Here is a 15,759-nt window from a genome sequence, read left to right as displayed (position 1 = left end):
TTATAGCGTCAGTGCGAGGTTCCAGGCAGATCACAGGCTGGTACTGCTCTTCACCACCGTTGCGCACGGTCGCTTTTTGCGGCGTATTTTAAATTCAATTTCTGCGATAATTATGACTCTGTGGTGTAAATTACTTCGCATTGTGCATCTTACTGGCCTACTTAACAGTTTTATAGGAAGAAAACTGGGTGTTAAAAATGACTTCTGTGCTACTTTAAAGCATTACAACACAACCAGAGGCAGGGGTAGAACAACAACATAATCATTCCCGGTGTGCGCAGCGGAAGCGTCTGCCGGGGGTAAACCATAACCGAAGCAGACGACAGAGCAGTGTCCCTCAAAGTTCCCATACTGCTTTACGTGTGTGCTTGGTGGCGCGCGCATCTTTTTAAAATCGTCTATTGTCACCCTTTGAGATATATTTTGATACAGTGTTCTCAGAGATGCCTGAAGAGGCAGTTTTTTTACTGAGGAGTGAGGACACCTAGGCCTAGAGAGGCCTTGAAGTACGAGGGCCTTTAATTAAAGTGCAGAACCGTGGGACTCATCGTCATCGGGCGAATGCATTCACATGGGCTCGTGCAGAGCGCAACTCATTTTCAGTGTCTAGCAAGTTGTAGTGCAAAGAGTGAGGAACAAAGGCGAGATCTTTCACCCAAGTTTGACAGAAGTTGTGCCATATCGGGAACTCTAGAGCATGCTATATGTGAGGACAACTTTTTTTTTCGCGCACAAAATGCCTGACTTTGGTTGTAAAATGAGTCTGTCATTTTCAGTAGAAAGAACAAAAACTGTTGCTTGCATCCCTATGCAACTTCCTATTTTTCTCAAGCTCAGCATGCAAGGACCATGTGGTTGGAATCTTGTGTTACTCCATATTTCCACAGAGTAATGCCAATACAATTTCAGCACTGGTTGGTACTGGGATGGGGGCATGTGTACTTGTTCGATGACTGATTTGTGTAAATGGGTGAATTAGGAGTGGAGCAATAACCCTCCCTACAAAGCAAGCACAAGCAACACTGGTGTACCGTGAGCTTAATCTACAAGATTGACCTTGTGAACTTTGCCTAAAGTGCTCAAGTGCGCATGGCCGACCGCCTGAGTACTCAACTGGGTTGGGTATGTCTGGAGCACCTGTCAACTCCACATAGAGGCAACTAATAGGGCAGATACATGTACATACCATTTCCTCGTTTGCAGAGTTCCTTCTGCTCTCACTGGCATTTGACCAGGAGTCTTCGTCCGGGTACACAACAGTATCCCCTTTGTTTCTCAACCTTTGGGATAACAGATAAGATATAAGACATTGGGAAATCTAGTAGCATCCTTCCATGTACTGGATTATGCAGACTCACCTAGTCTTTGTAAAAGAGGTGAGGCTTCGGTTGCGTGCTACAGGTGCAGGGGCGAGGGGGAAGATAGTTGGAGCTACGGAGAAAGATACTCTAAATGTATAATCTTTCCACTCAAGTGCAAAGACCCTCCTCGTGGAAGGAAAGATGCAATCACCTTGAAACCAACACATAACGAACGGGAGTCATTTGTTACTTTGTTAATGATTTATGATTAAATCTGCGATGAAAGAGGGGAAATTTATAATTAACGGGCTCTTTACGGCTCCTTCAAGTGTTACTCTGCGTTTCCGTGATTCATAAGCAATGCATCCTCCTTACTTTTCAATTCCTAATTCCTCATTCTTCACGCTTCACATTTATGCAAGGAGGAAGGCACTTGCACAAACTGAACTTCGGGAAATAAAAAAAAAAAGGTCGCAGCAGTCACAGTTCAAAGCATGGTATGCTAGCATGATCGCAAGAGGTCTGCGTGGCATTGCGGATACCAGCACTAATCCCGGATTTGCGTGGAGAAAACGTGACTCGGTGCGGGTCGCGGGTAAAGTGCGGGTGCACCCGCGTTGCCGCTGCGGGTCGTGCTGGTACTCGTGCTATACCCACTTGCACACTTTTTTTTTGCTAAATAAACGCACAGAAGACCAGACTTTCAATTCGTTTTATGATGATGAACATTTTTTCAACAATTATGTATCATGCATTTGATGTACCAAATGTAAAGTGCGGTTAAATATCCACAAACGCTTTCGTGTTTTTTTTTCTTTGCGCTACACGTAGCTACTAGTGTTTCCTCCTGTGCTAAATGCCAAGCAAAAACATGGAAATTTTGCACCCTCGTATCCCACAATCAAAAGTTCTATTCCAATTGACAAGCAGACAATAAAGATTACAGAGGCCATGATGTACCTGAGCTGTCAGACGCCTTCCGTGGTTTCAAGCCGCGGTTTATAGCCGGAGGTACCGAAGTGAGGTTTGGTGTCCCAGGGCTCGGCGCAAGGTTAGCGTACGAAGCTGACATCGGCGGCACATCGGCTACACCGGCATCATCACCAACAGCTACATGCGGTTCCGAAGTGCACAGCGAGGGTCGGTACTCGTAGTTGAATATCGTCTCCCTATTACTGAACATTCCTGTTGGAGCATTGCAGTAGGAGTGCATTCTGGGCCTTTGTCCACCTGGAGCTGGAATTGTTGTGCCGAGCACCTCTGGGCTGCTCACTTTGGGGAAGTCGTACATGCTGTCACTCAGCTGCTGCTTTGGTGGTTGTGGGAACGGTTGACGATGTGAAGGAGAAGGAAGCTCCGCTGGTTTGGGGATATCATAAACATCTTGACTTGCTTTCACTGTCGCATTTGGTACTTTGTTACTTAGCGATGTTTGTTCGATGGGCCTTGGTATATCGTAACTCTCTTGCGAAGGCCTCTGATGACAATAAGAAGGTACTGGCGGTGGCACATCATAACCTTCTTGAGGCTGTCTCTGTAGAGACTGTGTGGCTGATGGTGGAGGTGGGACGTCGTAGGTTTCGTGGGGATTACCCGGACGGTTCCTTATGTTTGCAGGTTTGGGTGGCCGTGGCGGGATGCTCTCGCCATCGACCTGTTCCGAGGGCTCGGTAGTTTCGACCGGTCGTGCTGGCGGAGCATGATCATAACATTCTTCGGCACTGTTCCGCGTCTTGGGTGGCCGTGGGGGTGCAACGGTGGCTCGTGTTTTGATTTTGAGTCCAGCGCGCCCTAATGTGTCCCCATCATAAGGGGGCGCAGAAGTAGTGTCAGTGCCTCCTCCACTGACAGGCCTCGCTGGAGGAACCTGGTCATAACTCAGGACCTGTCCATTCAAGGAGTTGTGCTTCGGATGTGTGTTCCAGTTGACTCTCGGAGGCGGAACTGCACCAAGTATTGCATCAGCTTTTTTGTTACTGTTCTGCGGTGCCGCCTGTGGTATTCGGCACAGAGAGTCCATCACCGGGTCTGGGGAAGTTCGATCTCCAACAGGTTGTGGAACATCATAAGCTTGAGAGCTCAATGGCTGGCTAGTAACAGGAGGCCGTGGGGGAGGGATTCGGAGAGCTATATCTCCGTTGAGTCCGTTTCCAACGGGTTTCCCAGTGATGCATTCACTGATGGGTATGTAAGGGTTGGAGTCCTCCTTGGAGGTTGAGGAGCTGGGAGATCCATTGGAAGAGGAGTGCTGTTCCACAGTGACATATTGTACTTCCGATGGCACTTGCTCAGGTTGTTCTGCTGCTGGAGATGGTGTCACTTCTTCAGGCACAGAAGAAACATCTGAAAAACACTTTTTTTTTTTAAACTGGAGTGACCAGGAACAATGTCTGTCTGCATGTGTCGCAGGTTTACTTCATTTCAGGATATCCCATCCTAAAAATCCCAGTTTTAGAAGAGCAATCCTGATCATATTAATACTGAAAATATTGAGCATGTGAACAAAGATGCAGGCCCACTAGAGTTACCTAGTTTTGCTCAAGATATTGTGTTAGTGGCCAGCATACTACCATGTACCATTGAACAAGAACAAGATGCGAACACCAGCATCAACCCAAACTGATATTCTCAAGCAGTTATCTCCTAATAATCCAAGAAATAATAGACGATTACACTGACACAAAGGGTTTTCAGTCTGTCGGTATGGGGGCAATGTCCCCAGTCTCCCAGTGCTAAATATATGCACCTGTACAAGGCGTATATCTATATATATTTCACGACGAGTTAAGGACGAGTACGTGCGACTCCTGCTTGGCCTCGTTCCCATGTTGACGGACGGCGAAGCTGTGCGTTAGATTGGTGCGCCATGGCAGAAGCCTTGTGACACGCAAAATAACGGTAACACTGCGCCATCTCTTAGGCGAGAGCAGAGGCTTGGGAAGTGCCTGCCCTCCGCGTCCTCCTATTGGCCGGCATCCAGGAGGCGGAGTCTCCCTCGCTCTTGGTCAGCAAACGCAAAGATAGTCGCCTCAATACACCCAAAAAATGAGCAAACAAAATTGTTAACCTTTGTGTATGTTTACAATGTAATAATTGCTTTTGGTACTGATAAATATTTATGTATGCATTGTACTGCATTCGTATTGACTGCATTCAATGAGCATCTATTTGGCAAACTTGAGCATGTCATTCTTGGAATGTGTTCCAAAATGTTCCTATTGTATTCCTGACTTTCTGGGGATGGTGCTCCCAAGGCTTTCTGTGGTCAGAGCCCATGGATAATCCAGAGATATAATTAAACCTCCAAGAACAGCCTCCAATGTTTCCCAGGAAGAAAATCTGCAGTAGCTTTGCAGGCTTACCGTCTTCAACCTGCATTCGGAGTCTACACACGCTGCAGATACAGTCAACCCACTTGTTCATGACTTCCTCTGAATCCGCTACCAAGTAGTAAGTCCGTTTGGACGTTTTGATGTCGAACATGTACTTTGACTTGTCCTCCACATGTAAGCCAGCATCGACCTGTGACACGAAATCTACATGATGAATACTTCATTCAAATGAGCGACTGCAATGACCCTTTTCCCCTCGACCTTTCCAACGTACCTGGTCACATTGGTCTAAATCAATGGTGCCTTTGAGTTTCTTATACGACTGATCTGTGTAGTACTCCAAAACGTACTGTTGGGGTACATCACCCGACGGTCGAAGTACAAACCAACGTCTCCTCCATTTCTGCGTTGAAAACACAAAAAAGCAAGATGAGCATTTCCGTGCGTATCAGTACAATGTGACTACTCAATATACAACACACCACCGTCATGCATAAGGCAGTGGAACAAGATGATATTGTGAACAACGTATGACACCACTAACGGATGTCCTTCGATGCGATTGGCTGAAGTTCCTGAACTGAGCGTTTATTGCTCATTCGGATCTACCATATTGCACACACGCGCATCAGTGCGTACTGCTTACCCTTTATTGCGCAATCCGTGGGCTTTTTATCGGAGTGTTCCTCGTCGTTTTAGAAACTCGTCCGACTCACTTCGCTATTGCTTCCGTAGCCGTGATCTTTACACCGCCACAAGTTACAAGATGAATCAGCTGTCTCCTTACACGCACGTATACTCTTGTCTTCGCGTTGTAAACAAAAAAATACGTGATTTCACACACTCATCACACGCAGGTGGCAGTCCCAAGCGGTCTTCTCCATTCACGTGCACGCGTGAATCAGCGTATGTGCAGCAACCCCGCATTACACGTATTGCATGTGAGGTGAATCACGCCAGCGATGCAAGCGCGTATACATGGGGAATGCCCTTGGTCGTCTGTTTCAGAGCGACGATTGTTGTTGCAGTGGGATGGAATAATCCTTCCGGGCTCTTTAGGAGAAAATATAACGAAACGCGCGTGAGCTGACAGACACAGGTGCATATGCACCCGCGGGGACGGGAATAGAATAAATAAAAAGAAAAGGAACCTGTTATGTTTTCGCGAGGGGATGTTCACCTCAGCTCTTCGTGCATACGTATTCTCCGTATACAACTCTCCGCACGTATCGCGATACAGTGACTTTATTTGCTGGAAACGTGTTGTACATACCGCTCTGCGAATCCGTCTTTCAGGTGGTGATTTCACCAGCCAACCTTCGTACACCACTTCCATACCAGAGAGAGGTCTCCGCTTGATTTTCCTACGTGGAACGCATAAACGTAGAGCACCACTGACAATCGCAGCTTGTGCGGAACATTTTGTTGAGCGCCTCGGATGGGATGTAGAGTGTTGCTTGTAGAAATGCTCAAATCATCACATTCTTGATTGCGTGCAATCACAAGCAAGCAACGCAACCAACGCAACCTCGCCCCCTCGAAAATCTCAACATCGGAAGTCAGTGCATTAGCTTCTGTAAACTGCTTTCTCATTGGCCATTGGCAACCACGATGGCGAGAGAGAAAAAGATAACACGACTGTACATCGCGTTCTGTAATACCGAAACATGTTCTAGACCATTAAATATTGCTTTTCTGTTGCGCTTTTGTCCCGTCTTCCTCCCATATGAGCCTTTATATGTTTATGTACCACTTCCATGAGTCATAAACCTGTGACGTCGATACGCGGAAACGTACAGTAGGAAGTGACGTAAGAATTAGAGCGACGGATTAACGGTTATGAACCGAAGCAGACCGAAGCCGTTCGAGAGCACGCACGGACAGTGGATCGGAAAAGGACACTAACCCTAAGACGAAGAATGTATGGACCCTTGTCCAAGCCACGATCTTTCCAATACCACATGATATAACAATGCATTTGTAACACTCTCTAGACCGTACTGATGCAGTATGGGCTCTAATGCCTCGGTGCTGCAGTGGTATTGCAAACATTGTACCTCCATAAATCCCACGGACAGCGGATCTTGTATAAGGTGCGATGCAAAACGCGTCGTACTCCCAGATGACGAATTCTGGAGGGAACCATTGCCTCAAAACTCCAAGGACGGTGTATCCAAGTTCACACTAACTTCTCGAAGAGTGGAAAGCAGGGTAAACCCACAAGCTCCAACTTCCCCTGTTGGGTAAGATAGTCAGCATGAGACTGATATGTAACTCATTCAAACGTTCAACTGTGTACGTTTCCCCTTGCCGATCTCTTCAATTGCAAAGCCTCCTGTGAGCCACACCCGCATCGTTCATACACACACTAATCGAAAACATAAGGCACATCTGTGAGCTGTTGGCTGCTGAAGCTTTCAAAATCAAACGTACTGCCGGGGTTCGTCGTGACAGAAAAGAATGTTTGATTGGTGTCACGAACGAAAGATACCGCAGAAAACAACTACTCACACGAAGATAGACCACGTATACGACGTAATAGGTGCGATAAGGGAGCATATAGAGGTCCCTTAATCCTTCGGTAACTTTCTTCCAGCCACGCTTATCAATCAGGAGACGTGCGTTGACTAGCCGATGTATTATTCACGTATGATGAACACTTCCGTTACTCGCCGGACAGAACAGCTGCGGTGTGGGTGCGGCGAGTTCCGTTGCCGTTTATGGAATCCTCGCAGTTTCTGTATCAGCTCCTTTAGCTCGATCAAACCTCAGGGAATATGTGCGTCATGTCTCAGACCCTTATCTCGGTCAGATAACGGTTCTGGCTCACGCCCTGCTCCACGATCTGATCCTCCTTATCATTCATTTCTGCATGCAGTAAGTAAGTGAGCCAACCACGATAATCAGATGCTGCTTGAGTTCGCAGTTGAGTCACCGGCCCGGGAGTTCCGCTCCCATCTCATCATTCATTGCTCATCTCTATTTTGGTGATGATTCTGTCACAATCCTTGACACTTAAAAATAGGGTGCTTCGTTCCACAGTACAACAGCAAAATGCCCATGGCACATGAAAGGAAATTCTGCAGGGCGAACTCAGCGGAATTACTAAAACAAATCAGTGCAGCATAAATTGAAAAATCTTCTTCTGCCATTGTCTTTCTAGGGATGAGCAGCACATCTATGACCTTCCATGTGATGATGTTCCCGAGTCTGAGAGCCCACAGGGCCCCCAGAGCAAAAAGGGGCATCGTGTCAGTTGGCAAGACAGCGTTGACGACGACGATGACGACAACGATGACTTTGACCTACCCGATGACCTTCCGCCTCCGCCTCCGGAGCTCGTCGACTACGACGTCGACGAGGAAGATGACTGCAAGAAAAAGGACGAGCCTTTGTACGTGGAGCTTTCCGAGTGCCTCTCCGCCGAGGACGCGCGGGACGGGGTTGTTGCAGGGGAGGTCATCGACAGCCATCCTTCTGGCAGCTACTTAGATCGGACTTTCGTGAAATGCATCAAGAAAAAGAAGCACAAAAAGGACGACGAAGCATCACAGTGTGAGATGGCGGTTGCCCCGCGGCTGAGTGATAAGTGGTACTGCTTCGGATGTCAGGGTTGGAATTCGTTGGCAATTAGAAAGTGTGGCCGCTGTGGTGAACCGTTTTGTGACGACGTGGTGGCAACGGCGACGTTAGACAACAGGAAGGACTCTTTAGCGTCCAACGCGAGTTCAACGGCGGCAGATTATGAAACTCCGCCCGACACGCCGTCGGCGACGTTGAACGTGGCTCCCAGCCCCCTGCAGGCGGTGAAGAGGCAAGTGCCCCTGATTCGAAGGGCGTTGAACAGGTTGTGTCGTTTTGGAGCGGAGAACAACCTGTCAGCAATAGCCAGTGCTCACTCCGCAGATGATGTCACAATGCTGGCACCTTGGACGTGCAAAAGATGCGAGAAGGAGATTGATGCGGCTGCAGCTAGGTGAGGAAAAAAAGCCGATCCTTTACCGCTTATTATTTCGCTACCTCTTACTTCATAATGTAAGGGGTTGTAAAACGATCGTCCAACTTTTGGTCGAATCATGTTGAAGATACTTGTCTCCTGAATGTGCCAAGCAATGTCTTACGCTGATGCAATCTCACATTCATAAGTTATCGCACCCCAAAAATGCGCTGCAAGGAGAGACACTTATCACTCTCTCCCACAGTCCAGACAAAGATAACAGTACGTGTTATCGTAAAAAACAACGTAAGCTCCTCTGCAGGAAAATTCCCATTTGTTTGTGGGGCTCTGTCTGTCGAGCTTTTGAAAGCACATTCTCCGTAAGGGCTACTACAAAAACTGTGTATATGAACTGTGAACCACTGTGTATTGAATATGTGGACTAAAATATTACAAACAGTGCACGAAACATGTGGTTTAACCGCACACGGTTACAAGTAGTGGCTTATCCCCTCTGCGGTGAGCACCGGTGTTTCCGAGGTGTACTTCCTTGACTAGAAATTTCTCCCTGAAACTGAGAAATTATCCCTGCCTTGAAATCCTCCTTGAGCCCTGACCTTCCCCTTTCTGCTCAAAAGCAAGGCAGTGGGTACCGGCATGGTTTTAACCACCCTCTGTAGTTTTGGGGTGTCAGTTCTGTGGGGCAGCAAGATTACTTAAAAGCCTAACCGTAGCTACATAAATAGCCAGCAAGTTGGTATGCAAGTGACAAGGAAGGAGTCTCCTTGAGTTTTGAGGACTAGGACACAAACCCAGGACCACAAAGACTTAGGGGATTGGTACCCCCTTGGGGAAGGAAAGTGAGAGTGAAGCAGTGGAGTCAAGTCAGGCATGAAATTGGTACTGTGTTGACAGATAGCAATGCCTAGGTGCCCACAAAAAATTAAAATTGAATAAGCTGAGGCACACTTGGGGTGAAAAAAGACAGGCAAAGGCATCTTTTGCAAACTCAGGTATATACGAAAATGACATACCATGTAAAATATTTTTGCTTCAATTCAATTCAATTCAGTGTGACATGCGGGGAACAGTGTGACATACAAGCAGAGTAGCGAGCAGCTGTCGATTGGCACTTCCATCGCGTCATTCCCATATCAGAGTGACATCAACATTGCTCATTGTCCTGCTCCCTGAAAGAGCGGAAGGATTTCTAGGGTACATCCAGATTAGACGTATTGTGCATGCTACAGGTCAGTTATGATAATTGTTTTCTTTTTTTTGTTTTTTTTTACAAAAGGCTTGTTGCTTCTAGTGCAATCCATATTGCAGCCAAATGCGCAAAATTTATGAATGGGACTTTTACTGCTCCTTTGAATGAACAAGGCATGTCTCCTCTGTTCCAAGTGGCTCACACTTTTTCAGAGAAAGAAGGAAGTCACTGAAAAGGTTAGCTTCTTCTTCGTTCTAGCCTCAGAACCTAAATTTCCATCGCACACTTTTTCAGGTTTAAATTTTTGACATAGAATTTACGACTTCCTGGTCATTTATGTGGGTGACACTTAATAATTAACGTAATTAATTAAATTTTAGTCAGGTAAGTATTAGTCAGTCTAACTAATAAAGTAAAATAATTAAACTAAAAGGCACCAGAGTAAACTCTACACCCAAAACCTCATGAACCTTCCCAACAGAGAAAGCCTCCGAAATTTTGTTGTTCTGTTCTGCCAGCCTAACCTTTGAGCTAACCTTCTTTCCAGACCACTTTGCAAATCAACATTCACATTCTTGTTCTTATCCTTGACCTTGACCTTGAGGGGGTGGTATTGCTTTCTGTCATGGGATCATTATCAGTACCTTCTTGATAAGAAGGGCCCCTCTTGCAGCAGGTTTGTTTTGGTGCCATTGGCAGCAGTGCTGACCTGGAATTTCAAATGACAGTGGCAACCTGGAACAGTTTTAAGGCATTGTGCAGACTTGTTAAAGGGCAGAGCGGTTGGTGATGGGAAACAAATCAGGAAAAGACCAGGCAAAAGTTTGCATGTTCTCTGATTCTTGCTCGGATGTCACTGTCTTGTGTGAGCAAGAGGCAACATGTGCTCCTGATTTTCCTGTCAGATACAGGGGTGACTTCCTCGTTGAAGCTGATAGGAGAGCATTCAAACAAGGATAGCCAACTATCTTGAATATTTGCTCACTGGCTGAAACTTTGTTCCAACCACTCAAAAAGTTTGCCTCAGGACAAGATTATTTCCAGGCTTTTGACTAGGGAAGTTTAACATATTTATGTGAATTCACCCACAGCTAGTTCAGAGAACGGTATGCATCACATTCTGGTATTTGATCCTGCTTACAAGGCGGTGACAGAAACAAATGTGTGACAAATACCCCCGCCCCCGGGGATTGCAGGTGAAGGCAAACGACATGTCACCCATAAACTTCTAAAAAGAGGAGATGCCACCCTGTATGTGTGTTGGCCCTCCATAAATATTTCCATCCCACAGCATTGCTGAGGTTGCAAGACACTTTAAGCATAACGGAAACGTACACAGTTCTTCATCTATAGCTCATCTTCTACACTTTACGATTTATGGAAAGCGCTGGGCATACGCCTTTTTGTGACAATTAATATTTCTGCATAAGTGTCACAAAAAGGCGTACGCCTCCCGTTTTTAACCAACCAGGTGGCAGAACGGCGTTATTCGGGGCGACGGTTGGCCAGGAGCGTGCTATGTGGTGAAGTTCATTTCTAAGGGTGTACAGTTGATCAATAGACTGTTCTTGGCTGGACTCATGGAGTTGACTGTGCTGTAAGCATTTGTGCACCCTTTCTGCAAACAGTGACATCTTGGATCCTGAGATAGGTGCGACTGCTGAAATAGCCCTCCTCTTTCTACTTGCATGAGGAGTCCCTTCAATCACAAACCCCCAGCTCAAGTCTCTGCATGCTTTGTGCCAGCCCTCCCAAGATATCCTTCAGAAAAAACAAAAATACCAGCGGCATGGCCGAGGGGGGCGTCCCGCTTAGTTGGTGGTATTCAAGGTCGTGCTGAAGACTGGGAGGTGGTGGGTCTGAATCCTACCACTGGCTGCGCTGTCCGAGGTTTTCCCTGGGTTTTCCGAAGACTTTCCAGGCGAATGTTGGCACAGTTCCCCTGAAGTCGCCCCAGGACGCATACTAACCCCCCCTGTCCCCCACTCCTTTCTGCTGTCCTCTCTCCATCTGTCACGTCTGTACGCCGCTCATAGCCACAGTTGCTTCGCGGTGCTAACACGCAGTAAAAAAAGAAAAAAACACAAGAAATCGAGACTACAAATCGGTCACACCGGAACGAAAAGTGTAGTCGCCTTTTTTTCAAGCGTGTCACTCTTTCTTCTATCAGGTGTCCAACTTGCTCAAACCCTCGCCGGTCATCCACGTTTCCTGCGTTGCTTCCCCGCAATGCCTTCAGCCTGGGCTTCCTGGCCGAAGCCCTCACCTCTCCTCGACGGAGCCGCTCACTCTCCGAGGTGAAGGGGGTAGACGCGGGATTTCGAAACTCCTTCCGAAGACGTCCGGCGACCGAAAAGACGGACATGTGGGCGTGCCAGAATTGCTCCTTTTCGTGCAATCCTCTGTGGGCCACCACCTGCGACATCTGCGGCATTGCACAGAATGCAGGGACGTCTCGCTGGGTGTGCGTCAAGTGCACCCTCATCAACGCTGCGCAGGAGCGCTTCTGTAGCGCGTGCGGAGGATCAAAGCTGAACAGCATTACCGCAAAGAGGTAGGCATCCCGTCGGTTTTTGGGGCCGGAATTGTTCTCGTAAGACTGCGTCTCTGTAAGATTTGTCGTTGGGCCCATATTTCGTGTAGCGGTAATAATTAGAGTGTGAAGTCTTCGGGAAATTTTTTTTTTCTAAATTCGGGGGGTAAAAATTGGGTAATTAAGCATGTGCTCTAAATTTATGCGAATTGAGGTGGAAAAACTTCCAGTGTGCTAAATTCTTTGAGAAATCGGGCTCAGTTACTCAAACTAACTGTACTGGTTTGGTACAAACGGTCATGTAATTGTACTTTTCTGCCTAACAAGTTAGTGTGCATTCCTACAGACATCTCAGTAAGGGCAATTTGCCAGGTAAATATTGGGTTTCACGCTAAAGAGGCAACCTTCAATTCGGGGTGCAAATTAGGGAAAGAGTCGTGTAAAACCCTAAAACTTCAGGCTCTAGTAATAATGTCTTGAAGTACTTGAAGTCACAGTGGCGTTTTGAAGCACTAACTCAACTTTAGAATAATGTGTAAATTTATGTTTGAATCGTACTCTTAGATCTAGTCCCAATTATTATTATTAAGGCCCTTCGTTTTCCGCGATTCCGTGATTCCGCGAAATTTCGCGGAATTCGGAATTAATCGCGGTATCCTTCGTTTGGCACAGAGTTTCACGGAATCCTTTATTTTTAAGGGTGTGTGGATATTAGAGTTCTAAAATTCGAATCGAATATCAATCACTGGATCACTATTCGCCGAATACGAACGACACCTCCCGAAAGTGGGCTTCACCTGACGCTTCCCTGTATGAGGTGAAGCCGCCCCTACAAAATTGAAATCTGCTTTACGAAATTGTTTATGCTGCAGGACCAAACAGACAGATTGTAGTTTAGCTCAGGATAACATTAGCCCAAGTTTATTGTGTATACCTCACTTGAGGAATGGGCAGCGTCCCTCCCGTATGCAGTTTAGCGGTAGCAGTGGGGGATTTTGATTTGATATCTGGGAGGTTGCCTTAAAGAAGTTAAGACTTTTAAATAATGGCTACAGCCCAAGAACAAAAAGGGGTGTACTAAAAATGTAACTTCCTCAGGGCATGTATTGTAAACTCCTTCCTATAAAGTTCCTATGAACTCTGTAGATGCTGAAAGATCTTTCAGCAGGTATAAAATGATTTCAGGCGACAGACCGCATCAGATGAGAACACAAGATATCATGTATGTAATGCTGAGCCACAACAGTGCTTTGAATCTGTAATTTTATAACATATTTTTTGTTCCCACATTATCCAAGAAAAGAAAGTGTCTCCCATTTCAAGTAGCTGTTGACTGCTCGCCGCGGAAAATCGCAGAATTTACAAGTCAGTGCCGCGGAATTTTGAATTTGCCGCAGCAGAAAACAAAGGGCCTTAATTATTATTATTTATCTGATTCGTGAAAGTGTCTCGCTACCGGAATGCCAACATTGATAATTGTAAAGACATGAGGGTAACACGAAGAACTAATTACTCTGAGCAGTACTGCATTGATATGCTGCCTCTCGAATTGGCAAATTTTTATAAATGTCTAGGGGTTGTTTACCTCGCCGATGAGCTATCGTGGAAACAGCACGTGGGATTCATAACGGCTAACACAAACCGTACTCTTGGCTACATAAGGCGCAATTACCAGATGGCGCCAGTTAGCGTTAAGGTAACTTCACACAAAACGCTTGTCAGACCTAAACTGGAATACGCAGCTGTGGTTTGGGACCCTGCACAGGAGACATTAAAACAAGCCATAGAAAGTGTTTAAAATAGGTCCAGTCGTTTTATCTTTGGGAATTACGACCGCACAGCAAGCGTAAGCGAAATGAAACATAACTTAAAACTAGCAGCTCTTGACATCCGGCACAAGACAGCACGTCTCATTCTTTTTCATAATATTGACCGTTTAAAATCATCGCTATCGCTGCCTCCATCATACATATCATCACACGTTGATCATAAATATAAAATTGGTATTCATAATCGTCATACTACATCATTCTGTTCGTCTTTCATCCCTCGCACATCCGTAGATTGGAATCACCTTCCCAGCTGCATTGCATTAATTACTGATACTAATACTAATAGGTTCACAAAATCTGTAAATGATCATTTCCTTACTCCGAAATAATGTCTGCAAATATTAATTTTTTGCATTAGTGCGTTGTTGTTTTTCTGCATTTTATGTTTTCACCTCCCTCTGCAATGCCCCAAAACCCTGAGGGTAAAATAAAATAAGTAAATAAATAAACCCTGGTGCCATTTTAGCCTGTAGTTTTTTACTGCTGTTTTACTGATGTTAGTGTTGCAGTTAGTATGACATTTCTTTATTGATCCATTTCAGTGCTGAATATACCACTGTCGTAAGTACTCTGTACACACAGCTCGTGCCAGATTGGACACGGACACCTCATTCTTATGCTACAGCTAAGTTACATTTCATGGGAAGTATTATATCATTCCCCTTTCTTTTGCTTACCACTTCACAGATACCAGACCTTAAAACCCCACGAGAGTTGGGAGTGCCCACACTGCACTCTTCGCAACCCGAACAACCTCGAAGAGTGCTGCGCGTGCTCGACGGCTCGGCCCTCTCAACCGGCCAATGGGAGCACGGTGACGAGAACGGGCGTGAGAAACAAGCGCATGGCAAAGCTCCTCGGAGACCCGGCGGAAGACGCCTGGGAGTGTCCTTCGTGCACATTCCTCAACGAGGGCCCACACGCGGCATGCAAGATGTGCTGTACGTCACGAAGCCTGGTGTCCTTGCGACCCGAGGCTTCCAGACCAAAGGGAGCGTCGGGGAAGGGGGAGAGCGAGCTCATGGAAGACCTGCGCCGAATCGAAGAGAGTGAGGCGAGGGAGAGGTGGGATCACATAGTATCGTTCTGCAAGACGGTAAGTTTTGTCTCTGGCTGTCAAGTGGGATGTGGATACTGTAAACGTATTTTTTATTTGCGATGTATTAATTTTCGCAACCGCTAAAAGATTGAGAAATATTGTACTTGTGAACGCTGCTTGACGTTTATCCCACGAAAGGAACCTGCCCTGGAATCGCGAAATAACTTCCTAAAATGACTGAATGCGCGAAAATTAATATGTTGCAAATGAAAATACGTTTACAGTATGGATGTTTATCAATTGGTTGAAGAACACAAGCTTCCTAAATGGTTAGGAGTAAGTTTATGACAGGAAATTCCATGTTGTACGTATTGCACTGCACTGCTTCCAGAGTTGCGCATGTAAAAGCTGCAAAGTTGCATTGTAACACGCAGGATTTGGGGCTGCAAAGTAATTCGATATACTGTTAGTTCGATACATAAGAATCTTGTACAATGGAATACGGTATATTTTGAGTCTGAGTCCAGTCAAAAGGACATGCAAGTAAGTCAGGAAGAGTCATGAAATCTTTTTCA

General features: G+C 46.1%; 2 protein-coding genes across 3 annotated transcripts in view; one reads left to right on the top strand and one right to left on the bottom strand.

The window, feature by feature from the left end:
- LOC135394581 (GRB2-associated-binding protein 1-like) overlaps positions 1 to 6,638 on the bottom strand; it is a 9,898-nt gene extending 3,260 nt beyond the window's left edge. The window contains exons 1-6 of one of the 2 annotated variants that reach the window (XM_064625393.1): positions 5,907 to 6,638; positions 4,908 to 5,036; positions 4,664 to 4,823; positions 2,262 to 3,644; positions 1,359 to 1,431; positions 1,187 to 1,280 (exon numbers count right to left, since the gene is read on the bottom strand). In XM_064625393.1, coding sequence (XP_064481463.1) covers positions 1,187 to 1,280; positions 1,359 to 1,431; positions 2,262 to 3,644; positions 4,664 to 4,823; positions 4,908 to 5,036; positions 5,907 to 5,969 — 1,902 coding nt within the window. In that variant the 5' untranslated portion in view covers positions 5,970 to 6,638. Of the gene's footprint in view, positions 1 to 1,186; positions 1,281 to 1,358; positions 1,432 to 2,261; positions 3,645 to 4,663; positions 4,824 to 4,907; positions 5,037 to 5,279; positions 5,854 to 5,906 lie in introns of those variants that run through there. The other variant, XM_064625394.1, reaches the window with a different exon arrangement.
- Positions 6,385 to 15,759, top strand: part of LOC135394580 (calpain-D-like) — a 22,165-nt gene continuing 12,790 nt past the window's right edge. Inside the window, exons 1-4 of the mRNA XM_064625392.1 lie at positions 6,385 to 6,876; positions 7,797 to 8,609; positions 11,951 to 12,334; positions 14,833 to 15,241. Of these exons, the coding sequence (XP_064481462.1) occupies positions 6,644 to 6,876; positions 7,797 to 8,609; positions 11,951 to 12,334; positions 14,833 to 15,241 (1,839 nt within the window). The 5' untranslated portion in view covers positions 6,385 to 6,643. The remainder of the gene's footprint in view (positions 6,877 to 7,796; positions 8,610 to 11,950; positions 12,335 to 14,832; positions 15,242 to 15,759) is intronic.

Source organism: Ornithodoros turicata, chromosome 5, assembly GCF_037126465.1.
Source record: "Ornithodoros turicata isolate Travis chromosome 5, ASM3712646v1, whole genome shotgun sequence".
NCBI lineage: Eukaryota > Metazoa > Arthropoda > Arachnida > Ixodida > Argasidae > Ornithodoros > Ornithodoros turicata.
Note: the sequence above shows the minus strand (reverse complement) of the source record. Positions and strands in the feature narration are given on the sequence as shown.